General features: G+C 36.8%; 1 protein-coding gene across 3 annotated transcripts in view; it reads left to right on the plus strand.

The window, feature by feature from the left end:
* Window positions 1-16,825, plus strand: part of APAF1 (apoptotic peptidase activating factor 1) — a 34,197-nt gene extending 17,372 nt beyond the window's left edge. For 2 of the 3 annotated variants that reach the window (XM_030480715.1, XM_030480717.1), the window contains 13 exons: window positions 2,665-2,796; window positions 4,619-4,744; window positions 5,908-6,069; window positions 6,344-6,472; window positions 7,222-7,347; window positions 8,230-8,349; window positions 9,775-9,900; window positions 10,262-10,387; window positions 12,024-12,143; window positions 12,464-12,589; window positions 13,351-13,476; window positions 13,904-14,050; window positions 15,200-16,824. In XM_030480715.1, the coding sequence (XP_030336575.1) occupies window positions 2,665-2,796; window positions 4,619-4,744; window positions 5,908-6,069; window positions 6,344-6,472; window positions 7,222-7,347; window positions 8,230-8,349; window positions 9,775-9,900; window positions 10,262-10,387; window positions 12,024-12,143; window positions 12,464-12,589; window positions 13,351-13,476; window positions 13,904-14,050; window positions 15,200-15,343 (1,710 nt within the window). In that variant the 3' untranslated portion in view covers window positions 15,344-16,824. Of the gene's footprint in view, window positions 1-2,664; window positions 2,797-4,618; window positions 4,745-5,907; window positions 6,070-6,343; window positions 6,473-7,221; window positions 7,348-8,229; window positions 8,350-9,774; window positions 9,901-10,261; window positions 10,388-12,023; window positions 12,144-12,463; window positions 12,590-13,350; window positions 13,477-13,903; window positions 14,051-15,199 lie in introns of all 3 variants that reach the window. The other variant, XM_030480714.1, reaches the window with a different exon arrangement.
* The last annotated feature ends 3,440 nt before the right edge of the window (window positions 16,826-20,265 follow it).

Below are 20,265 nucleotides of genomic sequence, written 5' to 3' on the forward strand. Positions count from 1 at the left end.
AGTTGGAAACCTGTAACGAGTGGTGTCCCTCAGGGATCGGTGTTGGGACCGGTCCTGTTCAACATCTTTGTCGGTGACATGGACAGTGGGATTGAGTGCGCCCTCAGCAAGTTTGCCGACGACACCAAGCTGTGTGGTTCGGTTGATAGGCTGGAGGGAAGGGATGCCATCCAGAGGGACCTTGACACGCTTGTGAGGTGGGCCGATGCCAACCTTATGAAGTTTAACCAAGCCAAGTGTAAGGTCCTACACCTGGGTCGGGGCAATCCCAGGCACTGCTACAGGCTGGGCAGAGAAGAGATTCAGAGCAGCCCTGCAGAAAAGGACTTGGGGGTGTTGGTTGATGAGAAGCTTAACATGAGCCGGCAGTGTGCACTTGCAGCCCAGAAAGCCAACCGTATCCTGGGCTGCATCAAAAGAAGCGTGACCAGCAGGTCAAAGGAGGTGATCCTGCCCCTCTACTCTGCTCTTGTGAGACCCCACTTGGAGTACTGCTTACAGTTCTGGTGTCCTCAACATAAAAAGGACATGGAGCTGTTGGAGCGAGTCCAGAGGAGGGCCACGAGGATGATAAGAGGGCTGGAGCACCTCCCATATGAAGACAGGCTGAGAAAGTTGGGGCTGTTCAGCCTGGAGAAGAGAAGGCTGCGTGGAGACCTCATAGCAGCCTTCCAGTATCTGAAGGGGGTCTACAAGGATGCTGGGGAGGGACTCTTCCTTAGGGACTGTAGTGGTAGGACAAGGGGTAATGGGTTCAAACTTAAACAGGGGAAGTTTAGATTAGATATAAGGAAGAAGTTCTTTACAGTGAGGGTGGTGAAGCACTGGAATGGGTTGCCCAGGGAGGTTGTGGATGCTCCATCCCTGGCGGTGTTCAAGGCCAGGTTGGACAGAGCCTTGAGCCACATGGTTTAGGGCAAGGTGTCCCTGCCCATGGCAGGGGGGTTGGAACTAGATGATCTTAAGGTCCTTTCCAACCCTTACGATTCTATGATTCTATGATTCTATGATTTTTTAACTGTCTTAAATCATAGAATCATAGAATAGTTAGGGTTGGAAAGGACCTTAAGATCATCTAGTTCCAAATCCCGTGCCTTGGGCAGGGACACCTCGCACTAAACCATGTCACCAAAGACTCCATCCAGCCTGGCCTTGAACATTGCCAGGGATGGAACATTCGCAACTTCCTTGTGCAACTCATTCCAGTGCCTCACCACCCTCACTGTAAAGAACTTCTTCCTTATACCGAATCTAAACTTCCCCTGTTTAAATTTGAATCTATTACCCCTTGTCCTACCACTACAGTCCCTAAGGAAGAGTCCCTCCTCAGCATCCCTATAGACCCCCTTCAGATACTGGAAGGCTGCTGTGAGGTCTCCACGCAGCCTTCTCTTCTCCAGGCCCAACAGAAAGAGAGATGAAGTAATAGGAAACTTTCTCAGCCTGTCTGCATACGGGAGGTGCTCCAGCCCCCTTATCATCCTCGTGGCCCTCCTCTGGGCTTGTTCCAACAGTTCCATGTCCTTTTTATGTTGAGGACATCAGAACTGTACACAATACTCCAAGTGAGGTCTCATGAGAGCAGAGTAGAGGGGCAGGATCACTTCCTTTGACCTGCTGGTCACGCTTCTTTTGATGGAGCCCAGGATACGGTTGGTTTCTGGGCTGTGAGCACACACTGAAGCCGGCTCATGTTAAGCTTCTCATCAACCAACACCTGCAAGTCCTTCTCTGCAGGTCTGCTCTGAATCTCTTCTCTGCCTAACCTGTAGCAGTACCTGGGATTGCCCCGACCCAGGTGTAGGGCCCTGCGCTTGTCTTGGTTGAACTTCATAAGGTTGGCACCTCACAAGCGTGTCAAGGTCCCTCTGGATGGCATCCCTTCCCTCCAGTGTATCAACTGAACCACACAGCTTGGTGTTCTCGGCAAACTTGCTGAGGGCGCACACAATCCCACTGTCCATGTTGCTGACAAAGATGTTGAACAAGACTGGTCGCAACACTGATCCCTGAGGGACACCACTCCTTACTTGTTTATGACTGGACGTTGAGCCATTGACCACAACTCTGCATGTGGCCATCCAGCCATTTCTTTATCCACCGAGTGGTCCATCCATCAAATTGATGTCTCTCCAATTTAGAGACAAGGATGTGGATGATTCGCCATTAACAAATACAAAAGCCCTATTTGTTACAAAACATAAAAGATGCTTAATGTTTACATCATGCAGCGTTACAACTTATTTTACTTGTATTAGATGATTCTTTTTAAGTAGAACACAATGTGAGTTCAATCCTATCACTAGCATGAGGTGAATGTACCCAAAGTTCTTTTCTCATATTTTTTTTTCCTGTTACACGTGAATTATTTGCAATTTTTAATTCCCATTTGTAGGAATTTTATTTCCTATTGTAGCAAAACCTTGGTGAAATTCCAGTATTTATAAAATTCTAATCTGAATTATGCCCTTTCCCCTTGTAACTTATTATTTCTAAGTGTAAATATATATGCTTTCCCTTTATTTTGAAAACATTTTTGAGGTGTTACTAAGAATAGTTTAGGGCTTCATTTGTATTTCAGCATAGTTTACAGATTTATTTTCTTTTTAAATGATGTACTTTAAATATATTTAAAAGTCTTTTTCATCCTTCAATTTTGTCTAGATCTGGAATTCAAGAACAGGCCAATGTAGGTGTGTTTATGAAGAACACTCAGAGCAGGTCAATTGCTGCCAGTTCAATAACAGAAGTGGTCAGTATCTTTTAGCCACCTGCTCAAATGACACTTTCATCAAAGTAAGTAGAAAAGCTTGAGATTGTTCTCGTGCTGCTTATTATAACAGGATAATTGCTGATGTATAAATATATTTAAACACTATAAATTAATATTTTTTTTTAATCAGCCTGGTAGAAGTGAGATAACAACAGATTGAGAGTACTGACTACAGTTCTATAGTCATATTTCTACGAGGCAGAACAAAAGGAGCGTTTGTGCTCAGCGAAGGAGAATGGGCAATTCCGCTATTGGTAGGGCATGAAGGTGAAGGCTTTGGCAAGACTTTCAGAAGGTGGTATGGGAATGGGAGAATATAGGAGTGAAATACCTGATTAAAAACAGCATAAGAAAAATGAAGGCAGAAATTTAGGCTTGAAAACATGAGTAATGTAAAAAACTGCATGCTGAAAGATGGGGGGGGGGGGAAAGCATTGTGGGAGCATAACAGCTACATTTTTTCTGTTAAATTGATTTGGCATAGTAAAGAAATGAAGGTGGAAGCCAACAAAATAACAGTATCCAAAGCAGGGGGTTTGTCAGGTTAACTACCTGGCACTGTTCAGACTGAAAGGCTGCATCTGAGGGAAGGGGGAAACTGGAATAATGAAGTAAGACCTAGACTGTGGCAATTGAGAGTGCAATTTCACAGTACAACTAAGCAAATCATATGGTTAACTGGCACTGAAGATGCCCTGGCTGTAAATAAAATACTTGGTCTTTGTTGTAGTGCATGTGCTGATCTGCAGTGATATGGTTCAAGGAGCCAGCTCTGCAAATACCTCTGTGTGATGGGAGAAGTTTTCTGCTCATTCAGTTCCCTGTAGTGGCTTGGTTGCCCAGTTCCAGTGCAAGAGAACCGTTGGGAGTAGACAGCAAGGAGTGAGATTGTTAGTGAGGCAACTGTCACTTCCAGCTGTAGCTAGGAGGAATAGAGATTTTAGGATTTTAGACAGTGTTTGACACTTTTCCTGAGTAATGAATATCAGGAGCGACGTACGCACAATAATCAAAAGGGCCTGATTTTTTTTTTTCCCAGAGAACACCATATAAGTGACAGTTCTTGTTTTTAGCTCTCACTTGAACTCTCAAATGTAAGGTCTTTTTTTTTTTTTTTTTTTTTATAATTATTTTTATATATATGGGAAAAAGGGAAGAAATTTGGGAGTGAAGAAAGAAAGCCTGAGCTATAGACTTAGAAAATTGTGTGTGTGAGAGGGGTGGTGAGGAGGAGCCTTAAACAAAAAAAACCCCCACATGGAAGTGTTCAAGGCCATGGATGGGTCTTTGAGCAACCTGGTATAGTGGAAGGTGTCCCTGTCTATGGCAGGAGGGGTTAGAACTAGATGGTCTTTAAGGTTGATTCCAACACAAAGCCATGCTCTGATTCTATGAATCTCCTAACTTTGTTAGTATGGATGCAGCAAGAATGATATTCAGACTGGCGAAGACTAACCTGAGAGATTTAATTTTTGTTATTCCGTGTAAGCTACATAATTCTGCACTTTGAAGTTGAAAGAGAAGAGGCAAGAGGAAGCTTCTTCCTCAGTTTGAGGAAACTTTCAGTAACTTTCTGCTGTTCAAGGGCTTTGCCTGCACTGTACAGGAAGTTTAGCTATTTGTATGTAATTCTGATGTTAATAGTTTCCATGCGCATTAGCAGATGGAATTGAATTGTAGGGTAGCCCAGGGTATAGCATCAAATCCATGAGGATGCGGGTAAAACTAAGAAAAAAAATATTTGAGGTTTTGCTTGTTAGTGGATGATTTTGAGAAGAGCATGAACAGTCTGTCTTTGAATAGTTCATTGATACGATGATATTTATATGTTTATTTCTAATGCAGCTTTGGGATTTGAACAAAAAGTATTGTAGAAATACGATGATGGGTCATGAAAATTCTGTCAATCACTGCAGATTTTCACCAGATGATGAATATGTTGCTAGCTGCTCAACAGATGGAACAGTAAAGGTACAGAGTGTATTTTTAAATCAAGTGTTTGTATTTTGATGATGGCTTTGGGTTTGGTTTTTTGGGGGGGGGGGGTGTTTGGTATAAAATGTATAAAAAAGTATGTATAAGAAAACTTTTTGTCTGCATGATCAGCTTTAATGAATTAAATCCCGAAACAGTTGATTATTGGTCCCATTTTAATGCAACATTTTGAGATGGCTTGTGCAGTACCAGCAAAAAAGTTGGGTGCCCGTAATTGTAAATAAATCCTAGCTAGTCTCAGCTTTAATCCTTTACTTTTCCCCATTTTACTTTTTTTTCCCTAGTGTACTTTGTTAAGAAAACTGAATGTGTGGGTGTGAGCCTTGTTTGTTTGTTTGTTTGCTGAAAGTAGTAAGTTTTTAGGTTAATTGAAAGTTCTGTCATCTCTGACAATGAATCATCAGTAAGCATAAAAATTTAAAGCAATTTCTATGTACCATTTTTCATGTATGTACTAGAAGAGATTTGAGAGGTTTATGTGTTTTTCCTCAGGATGTAAGTATTATTTTTATTGCCTTTGTTTGCAACAGAACTATGCTGTTTCAGAATTGCAATTCTTAAAACACTGTTACTTTTCTATATTGTTGCTAAATCAGGAAAGAAGGTTGCTGTAGCTGTTGTCATTCAGAAGGAAAATTGTAGTGGAGGGAACAGAAATAGTAGATTTTAGACAGGTCTCTCAATGAAATTAAGGTGCAAAGCTAAACATATACCAGATTTCTTATGGTGAGTGGACTTTTAATAAAGAGTTGCAGAGCGGGTATTATTTTTGTGTTTTATTCTTTTGTTAAGTAGATGTTGAGACAGGATTGTAACTGGAATGAGGGAACACAGGGAGGGGGTTCTGCTGCAGTGTAAGCCTTTGTTGTTGGGGTTTTGTTTTTGTTTTGGTTTGGGTTTTTTTTTCAGTTTGTTTGTTTGTGGCGGTTTTTTCTTCTTTTTTTCTAAGCTGTCTGGGTTTGTGAATATTCTAATGCTATTTCTTGACCAGGGAAAGTAGCAAAGGCTTTCTTTTTTGTATTCTACCCCCTGCCCCTCTTCTTTCCTAGAAGTGATTGGGAGTTAGCTCTTTGCTGTTGAATTCTGTATGCACATCAGTGAAAAGAGGTTTTGTGTTTTTCCTTTACTTTTTACTGCAGCTTTGGGGAGTGCGCTCAGCAAATGAACTGAAAAGTATTGAGATAAAAGATTTCTTCAAAAATGCAGATGAGCAACCAGATGATGTAGAGGTTTTAGTAAAATGTTGCTCTTGGTCCAGAAATGGTGACATGATTTTGGTGGTAGCCAAAAATAAGCTTTTGGTAAGTACCTCACTTCAATAATTTTTTTTGAAGTAGTATATTTCAATTAGATAGAAATTATGATTAAAGATAGAATTCTAGTCCATTAATATGTTTCAGATATAAGGTGCATGATTTCAAGTGTGTGTAACGTAAAAATATGTGGGCAACAAACTTGTTAACGGAGGAAAATACCTTCTAAATTCAAGAATGAACACTGTTGAACATACAAGCTATTTGTCTGTAGTGAAGTCATTCAAATTGGGTGCTAACTACTGTGATTCTGTGTTCACAGCTTTTTGGTGTTAAAACATGGGATTTGTTAACGCAAGTCATCATGAGTCATCACAGTACAATCCAATACTGTGACTTTTGTCCTGATGATGAGTTAGTAGCAGTTGCTTTGTCTCACTGTTCTGTTGAGGTAAGCGATTGTCTGCTACAGTATACCAGGAAAGACTACTTGTAACATAAAATGTTACATTTGTCTTCATAGTTTCCTGTATGCAGAGGTAAAACAAACGGTAGCTATTTTAGCAGGCTTTCAATGTACTCTCTAATTTTCATTTGCTTCTGGTATGTAAAATATAAGTTGGGAAATAGTGATTTAAAGTTACATGTCATTTTGGACAACAGAACTCATGTTTATACAAAACCACCAGTCCACTAAATTTATTTAAAGTTACTGTTGTCACTCTAAGGAGTATTGCTTAGAACAAACCAAACTCTCCCATATGCTTCTACAAGAACGTGGCAACTCACTAAAAAGGAATGAAACAGTTAGATTAACTTTGGGACTAGCGTGGCTTGAGCAAGACTTTACAAGTATTAGTTTCGGGGTTGGGGATTTTTTTTGTTGCTTGGGTTTTTTGGGGGTTTGCAATCTATGTGGTCAAGTTGAACTTTCATTTTTTATACTGTGAGTGATGATTTTTTTTTTCTCTTTTTTCTCCTTGTTTTTTAAAATTATAGCAGTCAAAGAGGCTGCTGATTCAATTTACCTGTCCACCGAAATGTGATAAGCAGGCACAATTCATTACATCTGATTTCAGAATGAGAAGTAAGAAGATACTAAAAAAATAGTAATAAAGTATACTGCTTCTTGTTTTGCACTGTTTTCCTGTAAATGCATTCTAAGTCCATTTGAATTCTTCTTTCATATTTTTATTGTAGTTATGGAATATTAAATCTTCATCGAAAGTGGCATATTGCAGGGGACACATGAGCTGGGTTCATTGTGTGACATTTTCGCCAGATGGATCTTTATTTCTGACATCATCTGATGACCAGACAATACGTGTAAGATGTCATCTTTCTATTATGAAAAATGTGAATTTATATTATCAGATTACGCGTTTACAGAGTTGTTTTTTATAAAAATGTCACGTATAATAGATACATAATATATTCATATTATGTATTTAGTATTTATGTTCATTTATAGCCAATATAAATTTAGATATTTGTTATAAAATTATTTAGATATACAGTAAAATGAGCTGGCTTTTTTACTTTATTTACTATTTATCTAAATTTACTGTATATTTATGGGATTTAAGTCCAGTAGCCATTCAAGAGTAATTGTAACCTTCTATTTTGTTTTAGATATTATTTAAATCAGAAATTGCAAAGTTTTTTGAGTATCCTGGCAGACTTGATATTGCTTTCATTGTTAAATGTATTTGCATGTTAATAGTTAGGATAGTTTTCTATAATTGTAATGCTTCATTAAAACCTGTGAAAGCAGAAATATAGTTTACAAAAGTGACCTTTCCTTTTCTCCCAAGTGAACACTTATGTTGTTGAAATTTTGAAAGCAATTGAAATACAGAAATCTGTATTTGGTATTTTTTGTAATTGGATTTTAACACTCTGCTTTGGATTAGAAAATTTTGGACTTTATAGAAATTAGATTAGAAATGGACTTTATAATAGACTGTAAATTCAGGGGAGTCTACTAGTCATCCTGGAAAAAATTACTTCTGTTTCATCTGTTGGAATCACTATAGTAATTGCACAACCTTCCCTAGTAAATGAAAATAGCAGAAGCATAATTTTCACTAATTTTACAAATCAGCATTACTTGTAAGTTTATAAGTCTTTGGTTTACAAGTAGTCTTACTCAGCAAGTTTTGTATCTTGTCCTTTAATAAAATTAATGAAATCATTTTTCTTCAACAGATTTGGGAAACAAAGAAGGTGTGCAAGTCTTCTGATGCTGTGCTAAAAAGTGAACTAGATGTTGTATTTCATAATGATGAAGTGATGATTTTGGCAATTTACAATCAGAAGCATTTACAAGTAAGCTGTATTTCTCAATATGTTAATACGTTTGAATTTTATCTGTGAGTGTCAGTAGGAAATGGAGGAAGCACTGGAAGTACCGCTTGTTTGTGGCTTTCAACACTTGAATTTGTAGCAAATGACTCCTAATGTATGATAACGTTTTTATATCTAGAAACTCTGCCTAGTTTAGTAGGCAAAAAATGAAGTTGGAGGGGAAATTTCCACACAGATGTCAAAACTGAAGCTGGATGCAGAGGAACAGAACTGTTTTCATGACCGGGGAAGCTGTGGACCCTCCAGGTGGCTCAGATGTGCACAGCAATATGTAATGTGTGCAGCATGTATAGACCAGGTGTTACACAGCGCATGTACATAATGCATCAGAACTACTGTGTAATAGCTGAATCAATCATCTCAAACTGGGAGAATGAAAGTTGTGAGCCCAAATCTGCCAGTAGCTTTAGGAGAGCTTGGGGTCCTGAATTGTGAAATCTGTAGCAACTACTACTTAATGTTGTAGTCTGGCTCTCATTTGAATTGGTAGACCTGATCTATTTATTTATGATTAGTATATTTCTGTTGTAACTTTACTTGCACTGTTTCCTAGGGGAAATGGTACTTAGATTTTCTGCCCTAAATACAATATTCTGACATACTGTAGCAATATAGTAATGAGAGAAGACTCCACTGTAGAAATAGATTTTTCACCCTTGGGCAGGAAGAGAAATCGACTGAAAAGACAAATTGCAGTTAAGCATGTGTACTGTAGTTTAACAATATATGTCTGCTATCACATCTCTAAAAGCATTCTTTTCTTGCATTTGTGGTGTTTTACCATTTGTAATTTGTAATCTCTCAGAATCGGAGTTCTGGTCACCTTTTGATTTGCAGTATGTTAGTTTTTAAACGCTTCACACTAGTAGCTTTCTAAACTTAATCTTTGGAAATCATTGTATTCTAAAGACTTCTCTCTTCTCCCTCCTTGCCTCCATTGGGAATTGATTTGAGGGTGATACTGAGTTGAGTTTTGATGTATTATGTGTGCTAGTAAGTTTAAAGTCATGCTTAGAGGATGCACTTAAAAGATTTTAAGCTCCATTTGGCATGTATTTTATAATCTGGCTGGCAAGGTAAATAAATTTGAGCGTGGAGCTCACTATATGGCTTTTGAAATTTAGAGTAGTATTTTGTTTCCTCTAGTCAGATAAACTTTAAAAAGTCTTCTAATATTGAGATGAGTTTCCTCTTGCAAACTTGTCCTGTTCAGAGAGCATTCTGTGAAGATAGTTGCGCTAACCTTCAAAGCAATTGGTTTATGAAAATAACTGGTCTTTATAATTCAAAGTTTGAAACTGGCACACTGTTCTCTTTAACATTCTTAGCTCTATATTTTAATTAAGTTTGAATTTAAAGATATTGTGATAACTTCCTATTTTGCAGCTTATCAATGGAAATACAGACAGTGTTGTTATACAGACAGCAGCTCAAGAATCCCCCATTTCCTGCTGTTGCTTAAGCGAAGATCTGAAATTTGCAGCTTTTGGACAGGAGAGTGGAACAATAAAGGTATTACATCCTAAATTTGAATTTTAAAAAGAGAACACCCTTCTTGGTGCTTTTTTTTTTTAAAAAGAAATGTCACTTGAATAACTTTGTACAAAAATATTCTTCAACATAATACTTCAAAGTTTTTACATTTGTGAGTGATGTCTAAGTGACAGTAATTTAAAGGTAGTGCTAATAATGTAGCTCTGAATTTCATTTTACCAAGGACTAAGCTAATATGAATTTTTTGTTGTTCCAGACCATTGACTGAGAATCAAGTCTTCACAATCCTGTGTTATTTAAAAAATAATTTGATGTTCTTTTCTTCCTTTTCCTCAAGTATGTAAAATTAATATTAATTATTGCATTCTTCATTCTAAAGGTATTACAGTTGCTGGATGGGAAAGTTCTGAAGTCCCGAGAGGCCTACAGGACATCTGTGCAGCATTGTCGATTTACATCTGATTATCAGACTCTCATTTCAAGTGCTCATGATTCAGTTATACAGGTTTGGAAGATACTTAAAAAGATTAAGTTGTAATTTGCAACTTATTTAAAAAGATCTTTTACACTATAGATGATGTAAACTTAGTAAATGACTACTGTATTCTCTATTGCTTCATCTTGGGGCAAAAGATTGTAGAAACTGTAGCCTCTATTTATACCTTATGTGATAATGAATATTACACATTTTATATTTTTAATGCTGTGGATGACAGAAAGGCACCAACTCCTATAAGATGGGGAAAGGAACATTAGTTTTCAAGGTTACTCAACACAGTTCTGATTGCATAAGTAAAGGATCTGAGATGAGACTCAGAACTGGCTATATGTAGTAGGTCTGTTGGTGGGCTTGCTTACGCTGAAGGAGGTAAAAAAACCTGTGTCACACAGGCTAGTGTGTCTACCTAGTCCAGTCCAGTGCTGAATACAGATACTAACTAGAAACGGAATGGTTGCACTAACTCAGTCTCAAATTAATCAGCTCTGCCTCTCAGCAAGGTAGATGATAGGCACTGGAGAAGCATTCTAGTGTGTCTATATTAGTAGCATTTTAGTTCACCTCTGGGATGCACTTCTGAAATGAATGTTCTGGTCGTTCATGGTTACTGTGCTTTAGTTTGCACTGCAGAGCAGTTACAGGCATACTGAAAGGATTTGTAAACCTAGAGCACGTGCTCCAGCTACTAATGAGCATTCAGTGCACACAGCCAAGTTTGAGCTGTTTTAAGTAAAACCTCCAAAATATGTGTGGGTGCTGGTTCTCAGTGCTGTTTTGCTCATAAAATCCGTTCCAACGTCAGTGTTCTACCTACTCGCTGATATACATCCAACCTAAGCAGCACCGAACTGAAGCTAGCATAAGTGCCACCGCTGTGGTCAGTTAAGTACTACAGGCAGCTCATCAGTTTATCGGCTTTGGGATCCTTCTTTCAGGTCTAACGTGGATCGCTTCTCTTCTGGGTCCTCCGCTCCCTCTAGTGGACAGCGCCTCAGTTAAACCTCGAGCATTCTCTGAACACCTCTGCTTTCTGAACTTGGATGCAGAAAACCTATTAATTTGAAAACTATAAAATCATTGTAATTTAAATTAAATTGATGCTTAATAACTTCTGTAAAATAAACTGTAAAAACTTATTCAGTTTTCAGTGAATAGTTGAATTAAAAATGTGTCAATTTATTATAAAAATGCAAAGCAAAATGGCATTTCATTAAAAATGTTTTAAAAATATAGAATAAAGTTAATTTAAGTATGGAGAATATGAGGTTTGTCAGATGATGGAAGTCTGTTGCAATAATCAAAGGTTTAAAACCCCAAACTTCTGGAGTGCCTAGAAAATTGTTGGTTTGCTTTTCATTTTTAAATTGCCAGTAAATTTTAAGCATCATATTCACTTTGAGAATCAGATCATGTGTGTATTATAGGGAACTTTCTCATAGATTGACTGTTAAATATTATGGCATCCTCAATCTTCAGCATCTCTCCTATGGATATCTTTAATATCTAAGCTTTTAATTAGTTGCTGCCTCCATGAGAACTTTTTATTATTCCTGTGACTTAAAAATCAGTTAGTTAATTCTTCTTATGTTTGCCGTTAAAATTTTTTGGTTTTTTTTTTAAAGTATTCCATCTTTATGATTAGGTATGGAATTGGCAGTTGGATGAATGTGTGTTTCTAAGAGGGCACAAGGAAGCAATCAAGGATTTTAGACTTCTGGAAAATTCAAAACTCCTTTCTTGGTCATTTGATGGAACCGTTAAGGTAAATAACAGGCTGTGAATTGACAAATCACATGCAATACATTTCACTGTCTTTTCTAACATTTGGTATTTTTGCACTTTGTGTTGCCACACATGTTACTGAATTGATTCTAAAGTGTAAAGTGACAATTTTGCATTTTCTATTTCTAGTAAGATTTACAGTCTTGTATTTTAACTGTACCAGTAAGTACAATAAAATATTGGCCATATTAGAACTATGTAGCTGAGTTTTATTTCTTATATATTCTTGTGTAAGACGCAGGTGTGTTAACCTTTTTACAGTGTTACAAAAGTAGCCTGTTTTTCCTGTATATTTGTTAGGTTTGGAATATCACTACTGGAAACACTGAAAAAGATTTTGCTTGCCATGGAGGTACTGTTCTTTCCTGTGCTGTTTCACCTGATGGAAGTAAATTTTCATCTACTTCTGCTGACAAAACTGCAAAGGTTGGTTACTTTCTGTACAAAGATAAAAATGATGGTTTATTTGTTCTGAAATGTATGCTATGTTTTCTTTTATTCTGAGGTGACTAGTGGTTATTTAAGCTATCCTGTTGTATTTCTAGTATTAAATTTTCTGCATCTGTGAACATGTTTCTAAAGCTGTTACTGTCATTCACTATTCGTCTTGGATATAACTTGAGGCTGTCCTGGTGATCTATGTGCAAATAAAATGCACATTTAGTGCACAAGTTTGTGTAGAACACTTTGTTTAATTCTCTGTATTGATTTGTCAATAGCCTAACATTCTAAATTTGGAAGCCTAAATTAAGAAAAATTACTGAAACTTCCAGTGAAAGTGCTGTCCATAGGTTTTGGTATTCCTGTTTGGAAGCAAGGTGCAAAAAGTGAACTGTTTAATAATCTGGGGCTGCCCCATTAGTTTTTTAAAGTGTCTTGTTAGATTTCTAAAATCTAGCTTTAAATTGATCGATGAATTCTTTTTCTATGAACAGCTTGAAATTTTCTTGCAAATGACTCAGTTTGATTAAAGAGTATATTCCAAGGTTAAAAAATATCCTTGCATGTGGCTCAGTAATTTGTAGCAAATGCTGTCTTGTGTGATTCAGATGATAAAAAGACTACAATATAATACATACATAAATGCACACACAATATATGCACATATATAAAAAATCTTATGTACATTTGAATACTAATGGTTTTGAACTTACATTTTTCACTTTTATGTAACGTTTTTCTTTTAGATATGGAGCTTTCAAAGTTCATCTGTTCTTCATGAGCTGAAAGGTCACGAAGCCTGTGTGCGGTGCTGTACTTTCTCTCCTAATAACAAATTATTGGCCACTGGAGATGACAAAGGAGAAATAAGGGTACTGCTTCAACCTTGCTCTTTATTTTGCAATTCAATTGATAGTTCACAGACGGAAGAGTTCTCATAATTTGTCTAATTCGTTAGCATTGTGGTGAACATTGGGGAGTCAAAAATAGCAAAGTTTGCCACATGAGACACTCGTTTGTAACTGTATTGATAGATTTATGTTCTGTGAATGCTGAGGAACTGATTCTCATGATTTACCAATAATTCTACTGTCAATTGCATGCACGATCAAATCCTCCATATACAATACAGTTCTAAGAAGAGAATTAATTTCTTTTGATTATTCTGTCACTTCAAGTAGAATGCTTATTTACAAGGTTTTTGTTCTCTAATATAAAAAAACACATTTCAGTTTTCCTTACTTGAGATTTCCTCCCCCCTTAGATTTACTTACGTCCATAATCTTCCCTCTCTTTTAGATCTGGGACATGTTAACAGGTGCATTACTTCACTTCTGTTCTCCAGTTACTGTAGATGAAGGAGAACCAACACATGGTGGTTGGGTAACAGACCTCTCATTTTCTCCTGACAGTAAAATGCTTGTGTCTTCTGGAGGCTATCTTAAGGTAAGCCTTGAAATAATAAAATGTCTTAACATGCCTAATTAAATGGCAATATTCTGATAATTCTAAAGGAAAATGCAGACTAATTCAAAGAAAGAAACCTGAGATGTTTTACTTAACACAAAGCTGCTCCATTTTCATGGCTGTTAAGCTCTTTTCACTTTTCTTCTCAAATCTGAAACTGTCCTGAAAAGGTCTCATATAAATTTAGACTTAGACTTGGAGTTTGGTTTTGAACTCCATATATTCAATTCTAATAAGCATCAGATTTTTATATTATTTTTATATTATTATAGCTGTGTAGTTGTAAATCTGTATTATGCACACAACTATAGTGTTACATGTTTCATGAGATGAGTAAACTAATAAGTAGTAAGACCACCTGCTTTTGTAGATGATCAAAGCTGAAGGTAATCTGTTTCAGTATTTTGCTTCTGCACTTGAATTTTACAAGAGTAGAGGGCATTAGAACAGTCAAGTAAAAGTGTTGTGCTGGATTATGTTTGGTTACGTTTCGCATTGGTTTACAGTTTTTCCAAGAAGTATGACATTTCAGCCTTCATTGATTGTGTAAACTGATGGTGGAAGGTTGCTCTGTATCTTTGTTATTGGTGCTTACTGTACATTCTAAAAAAAAAAAAAATAAAAAAAAAAATCTAATATCACTGAAAAAAGTCTGTCTTGCTAATAAAATTGCACATGGCTTCAAATGTGTGCATGGTTGATCCTCTTGTGAATCTAGCAGAGTTCTTTAATCCAACTGTAGTTTCAGTTATATTGTCGGGCAATGTGTGTCATTTATTCATTTGGTTATATAAAAATGTATAATCTTTTAAATTTTGGACATGTTACAGTTTACGTCGATTGTTTGCATTTTGTGGTGGGGCAAGGGGCAGTACCTGAATTTCTTGGTTTGTATGCTTTCTTGAAATTGAACAGCTTCAGTCTTTTTGAAGTTTATTTTTATCTGAAAGTCTTACACCTCTGCTAACTGGTTCTAAACATTTTCTACTTAAGATTGCTTGGTTTTTATTTCCAATTCTGCCTTTTTGGGGAAAGCAGTCAACTGAGCTTGCCATGCTAAGCCTGTTAATAGAATTTATCCTAAGCATCCTTCAATGAACTGAAAGTGTGTTCTTATTTTTTTAATAGTGGTGGAATGTAAATACTGGAGAATCCTTACAGACCTTCTACACAAATGGAACAAACCTCAAGTCAATACATGTGTCCCCTAATTTCAAAGTGTATGTGACTGTTGATAACCTTGGTATTCTTTATGTATTACAGAAGATGTGATTAATGTGCTGAACACTGCAGAGGTAATTCATTTTTCAAGCTGGAAACAAAAATTCTGGTAAATGTTTGTCTGACACTGATTAAGCTGTGAATTATATTTCATTGTTCTACTCATGATATCTTCATGTATATTTATGTACATTTATGCATGTTTTTTCAAATGAACTTGTATTTAATTGTGGGTTTAATAAGCATTATTATAATCCTTATATCTCGATTTGCATATTAAGTATGTTGCTTCCAATTTTGTAAGGAAATTATATTAAGATTTATTCAAATTAGTTAAAATTAATAACAGTGAAGAAATAATAGGAATTTAATACTTTGAAATGTTGTTTTGTGCTATGGCTAATGGCTAAGCGTTCTCTAGCCATGAACAGAACTGTGTAAGATGCAAAATATATTTTTTTTTACTGTGATACAAGGATTTTCATTTAGTACAGAATGGGAAGAAGCAGGGACATCCTTCATTTGAAAAATGGAGCTAGTTATTTTGGTGCTTGATGTTCAGAACAAATCAAGTAGCTGATTTATAGTGCTTCCCACTTGCAGTAAGAACCTTTATGCTTCTAACCTTGTGGAGATAAAGTGCATTGTAATACATATGAACTATTCCTTCTAAGGGGAACGTCTTGAGTCTTGTTTTCTCAAGGCAAAATCTGAAAGGATTTTGCAATTGAAGTGGAAGAGGTTGTACCGTATTTCCAGTCAAAAGATGAATACAGCTAACCAGCTAAACTAAGAATGGAAATGATTTAAAAGGTATATATTGAAAAATATAAGATTGTGTGAATTTTAGTTATTTTTCCTTTTGGAATTAGTATTCAGTTTATACAGTGGATACATTTTACTGTCATCAGCTTTGTTTACATGGGATTCTAGGCACAGGGATCTCTCGCCTGGTAATATGTGATTTTTTTTTTTCTTAATTTTTTTGTAGTTTTTATAGCCTATTTATAGATTCAGTATGGGGTAGAAATGTTTTGTACTAATTATACTTGATGTATCTTTTGTGAATTATTAGATAACGGTTTTTCTTAGATACCCAATAAGTTTTGTCCTAGCAAATTGCCTCTCAACTGCTATGAGCAACTGCACAAGGATTAATATAATGATTTTCATATTTTTATACTTGGCAGTAGAACACCCCATCTAAGTACTTGATTGTAAAAAGTACATTAGTAAGTGTCTCAACTGATACTAAATAATGAAATTCTCAGTTCTAGGGAGTTTTTTTGTGTGTGCATTTCAGAAGATTTAATATACATTCTTGGTATTTTCCTGGTTTTGACAATTGCGTTTTTCCTCTCCTTTTAACTTGAAATTCCCCCATTTCTAAGGTGCTATTTAATACAGGTCAGTATAATCAAAGTACTGCTGGCAGAAATCTAAAGAGAAGAAATTCAATATGATGTTTTGTATTCTCAGTATGTACAGCATTCAATAAAGATAATCCAGGCAGTACTGGTCAAAGTTGTAAATCTGTGAATTTGAATTCTTGAATGGTTTGTTTGGGTTTTTTTGTTTTGTTTGGGGTTTTTTGTTTACAGGGTAAGAGGGAGGGGAGTGCCACTGTTTTACTGTCTTCCATTGTGGTTTTATTTTCAATTTAAACATAATGCTGCTTTGCAAACTACATCAAAAATACTTTGACAGGTGAGCAACAGTATTAAATATAAGGATGGAAGAAAAACCCAACAAAGGGAAACTGAAGTCTTGGAACATGTCCTGCAGCGTTCAGGACAGAGTTGCTTCTGCTGTCTAATTTGTACAGACCTCATCATCCCCCTCTAAATAGCTGAAGATTCAAGGAGCAGGAATCTCCTCTCAGGCAGTGTCCCTTGATTGCATAGGCTGTGCTGTCCTTACTGCATGGGACCATGTTGGTCTGAACTTAAAGATCCAACTGAGTAAAAACATACAGGATAAATATTTCACATTAGGAACTAGGGCTGAAAGTTGCCTTTTGTGACAATGCTAATCAAACTCTGATGACAGGAAAAACTGATCATGGTTTAATGAAGAAAGTGAATGGTGGATGAGCAGAGTTCGTAGACGTTTTCCATTTTGAAGTGAGTAGGTAGCAAGTAGCACAGAAGCTTGAAGAAGTGTGAGATAAATAGTGCATTTTTCAATTATTCTGCAAGAAAAACAACACAGCAGCACTAATTGCTGAAACTGAGGAGTGCTTCATAGAAGGTGGTGTTAATAGAGTCGGGATGGTTTCATTCATGTGCAAATGTATGGAGCTGGCTGTAGGCCTTTGTAGCTGAGGTGGGAGAAGAGAAATAGTGATGAGAAAGTCTGAAGAGCCAAAGAATAGATTCGATTTGCAAGATATGATGAGGATTTAAATGGAAAATTGTTAAAATAGGGGCCAACTAAGGCCGCCACTTCTTTAACCTAAAATGTTGAAGAAGGTTAAGGCAGTTTTCTGTAATAAAAAACAAAGTCCTGCTGTGTCATCTGATTTAGTTGTTCTCTTTGATGTTAAATGTATTTTAAAGGAAACAAAAGAAAGTTTGACCAGAAGCAATTTTTATGTAGGTGGAACATTAGTGCTTCCATTATCTCTTGTAATGCCAGATCAAATTGAATCAGCCTGCATTCAAATTTAGCTAATGAGCATTGCCAATTTTATCTAGTTTAACTGAAATTACAATATGCTTTTGTGTAAACAATTTTTAGGTACACTTCCTATTAACAATGCCTATCAGCTGCTGTAGAAGTTTTGAGTCTCTTCACTTTGGCAATTAGACCTGCAGTGCCTTCACAAATCTTTTTTCTCATTTGTTTATTAACATGGAGTTGTATCCGTATGTGACACAGCTGCTCAAGAGGATGCTTTATATTGCCTTGAATTGTACTAATCCTTTTAACTACAATATTCCCCATCCCCCTCTCTTATCTTACACAGTCATTTGAAATGGAACTGCAACTGGAAATGCGGTTATTGCCTGAGGTTTTTCCATGTAAAGGTTTATAGATCTCTTGTAGTGATGGAGTGTGTAGATAGAGCTGGAACTGGTTAACCTGTTGCCAGTAGAGGAACATCCTCCACCCCAAAATTATTGTCTCCCCTGGAAAACGATGCCATTAAACTCCATATTACAGAATGCTGTGCAAATTGCTGACCCCCTTCAGTTTTTTTATTTAGTGAAATCTCTGTATGGGACCCAGTTCCCCAGGTTGTATCTAGCTACGGCAGAGTCCGTCCCCTTGTCTCTGCTTTCCCAAGGTGTTTTACAGAAGTTGATTGCTTTGCAGATTTCAGGGGAAAGCCAGGCTGAGAAAGCAGTCTGACTTGGGTGGTTTCTTCTGCCCTCCTGGAACAAAATATTGCAAGGAGGCCACTCTGCCCCACCTTCAGAAAACCAGTGAATCCAGAATACCAGCAGGTCATCGACAATTCAAGTATGTTCTCACATTTGCCAGTAGAACATGAATCCCATACCCAACTGTTTGGTTGCCTTTTCTCCTACATAGCAAGTAGAGATGCCGTGGCAATGACAAGGAGTGCAAAAGTCAGCCTTGCAGCTGAGGGTTGCTTTCTGGTATTTCCAAATACACCTGGGTATATTTGTCCACATTTTGCTTTTCTCCTCCATCTACTATAAAGACACATTTATTTGGGCTCATAGATAGTGATGATGATGCCCAAAAGCTCTGAGTACTTGGGATGCCTTCTGTTGTGATTTCAAGAGCAGAAGCCAAATGAACCTTACTGTTTGGAGAACAGGGAGTGTACCAGATACTCGGAACACTAGTGTGATTTTTTGTGCTTAATTTCACTTTGATCTTTCAAGCTAGGAACCAGGACACAATCACTGGCTTTACCAATATACAATGAGATATTCAGTTGAGACTAGTCATCTTTGTGGCTGTTAGGATGCATCCTAAAAGATCCAGTGAATATAAAGGAGTAGTATTTTCGGTCTGCATGTGTGACTGACAATTTCAGCACTTCCTGTATCATTTGTCTGTGTGATATAGCACAATTGTGTGATAGTTGGACTAGCTGAACTATTTAAATGGCGTGTGTGTTTATTCAGAAAGTATCTTGTGAGTGTTTCAATAGGCAGTTTCTTTCCTCTCTTGGGGCCTGCTGTGTACAGAACAAATTAGGTTCCTGTGCTTGTTTCCATTTAACAAACCACACATTGTACACATGACAAGTGCTCTGAGAATGGTTAGATTCAAGTCCTTCAGGCTACAGCGGATTCTTATTCTGTACTCAAGAGGGATCATCTGAGTACTCAGGATGCCACAATTAGGCTCTGTGTGTTTATGTAGTATTTTTCATCTTGTATCTACTTCTTTCAATTTATTTGTATCCTGTTTTAAATTTTTTAGCTTTGTCCAGGTTCTCTAATAACATATGAACTCAGATGAATTTTGAATATCATGATGTTTAAAATGACTCAAAATGAAGCAGAGACAAATTTACCCAATCCAGCTGCGTAAAAGTAGATACGATGCTACTTAGATAAAGCATGTGTTATTTCTAATGCACAAATTAACACAAAGCATGCTTAACATTTAAAATACCTTTTAAAAATTGTATTTTACAGTTCTTTCTTTTCTAAAGCAGTAGGCCCTTTTAATTGTTCTCTACTATTTGTATAGCAAATTTCATTTATATACTTAGCCAGTACTAGAAAGCACATGAGAGCAGGGATTTCCTGTAGTTCTAAAAATCACATTATTTGTCTCCAAAGACAGCAATAACTGGCCCATACTCCTCTTCCTCACCAGAGTCAATATTCAGGTTTATGTGTGCTAAGCCTTTGTAGCCTGCTGATTGAAACTCCAGTGCTAGGAAATAGTTTTGCAGTGTTTTGAAAGCAAGTTTTCCAGTCCAAAAGACATAATGACAGGGACATTTTTTTTCTGCACTTCCCATTTAAAGCCACTTAAATTCA

Source organism: Strigops habroptila, chromosome 3, assembly GCF_004027225.2.
Source record: "Strigops habroptila isolate Jane chromosome 3, bStrHab1.2.pri, whole genome shotgun sequence".
Lineage (NCBI taxonomy): Eukaryota > Metazoa > Chordata > Aves > Psittaciformes > Psittacidae > Strigops > Strigops habroptila.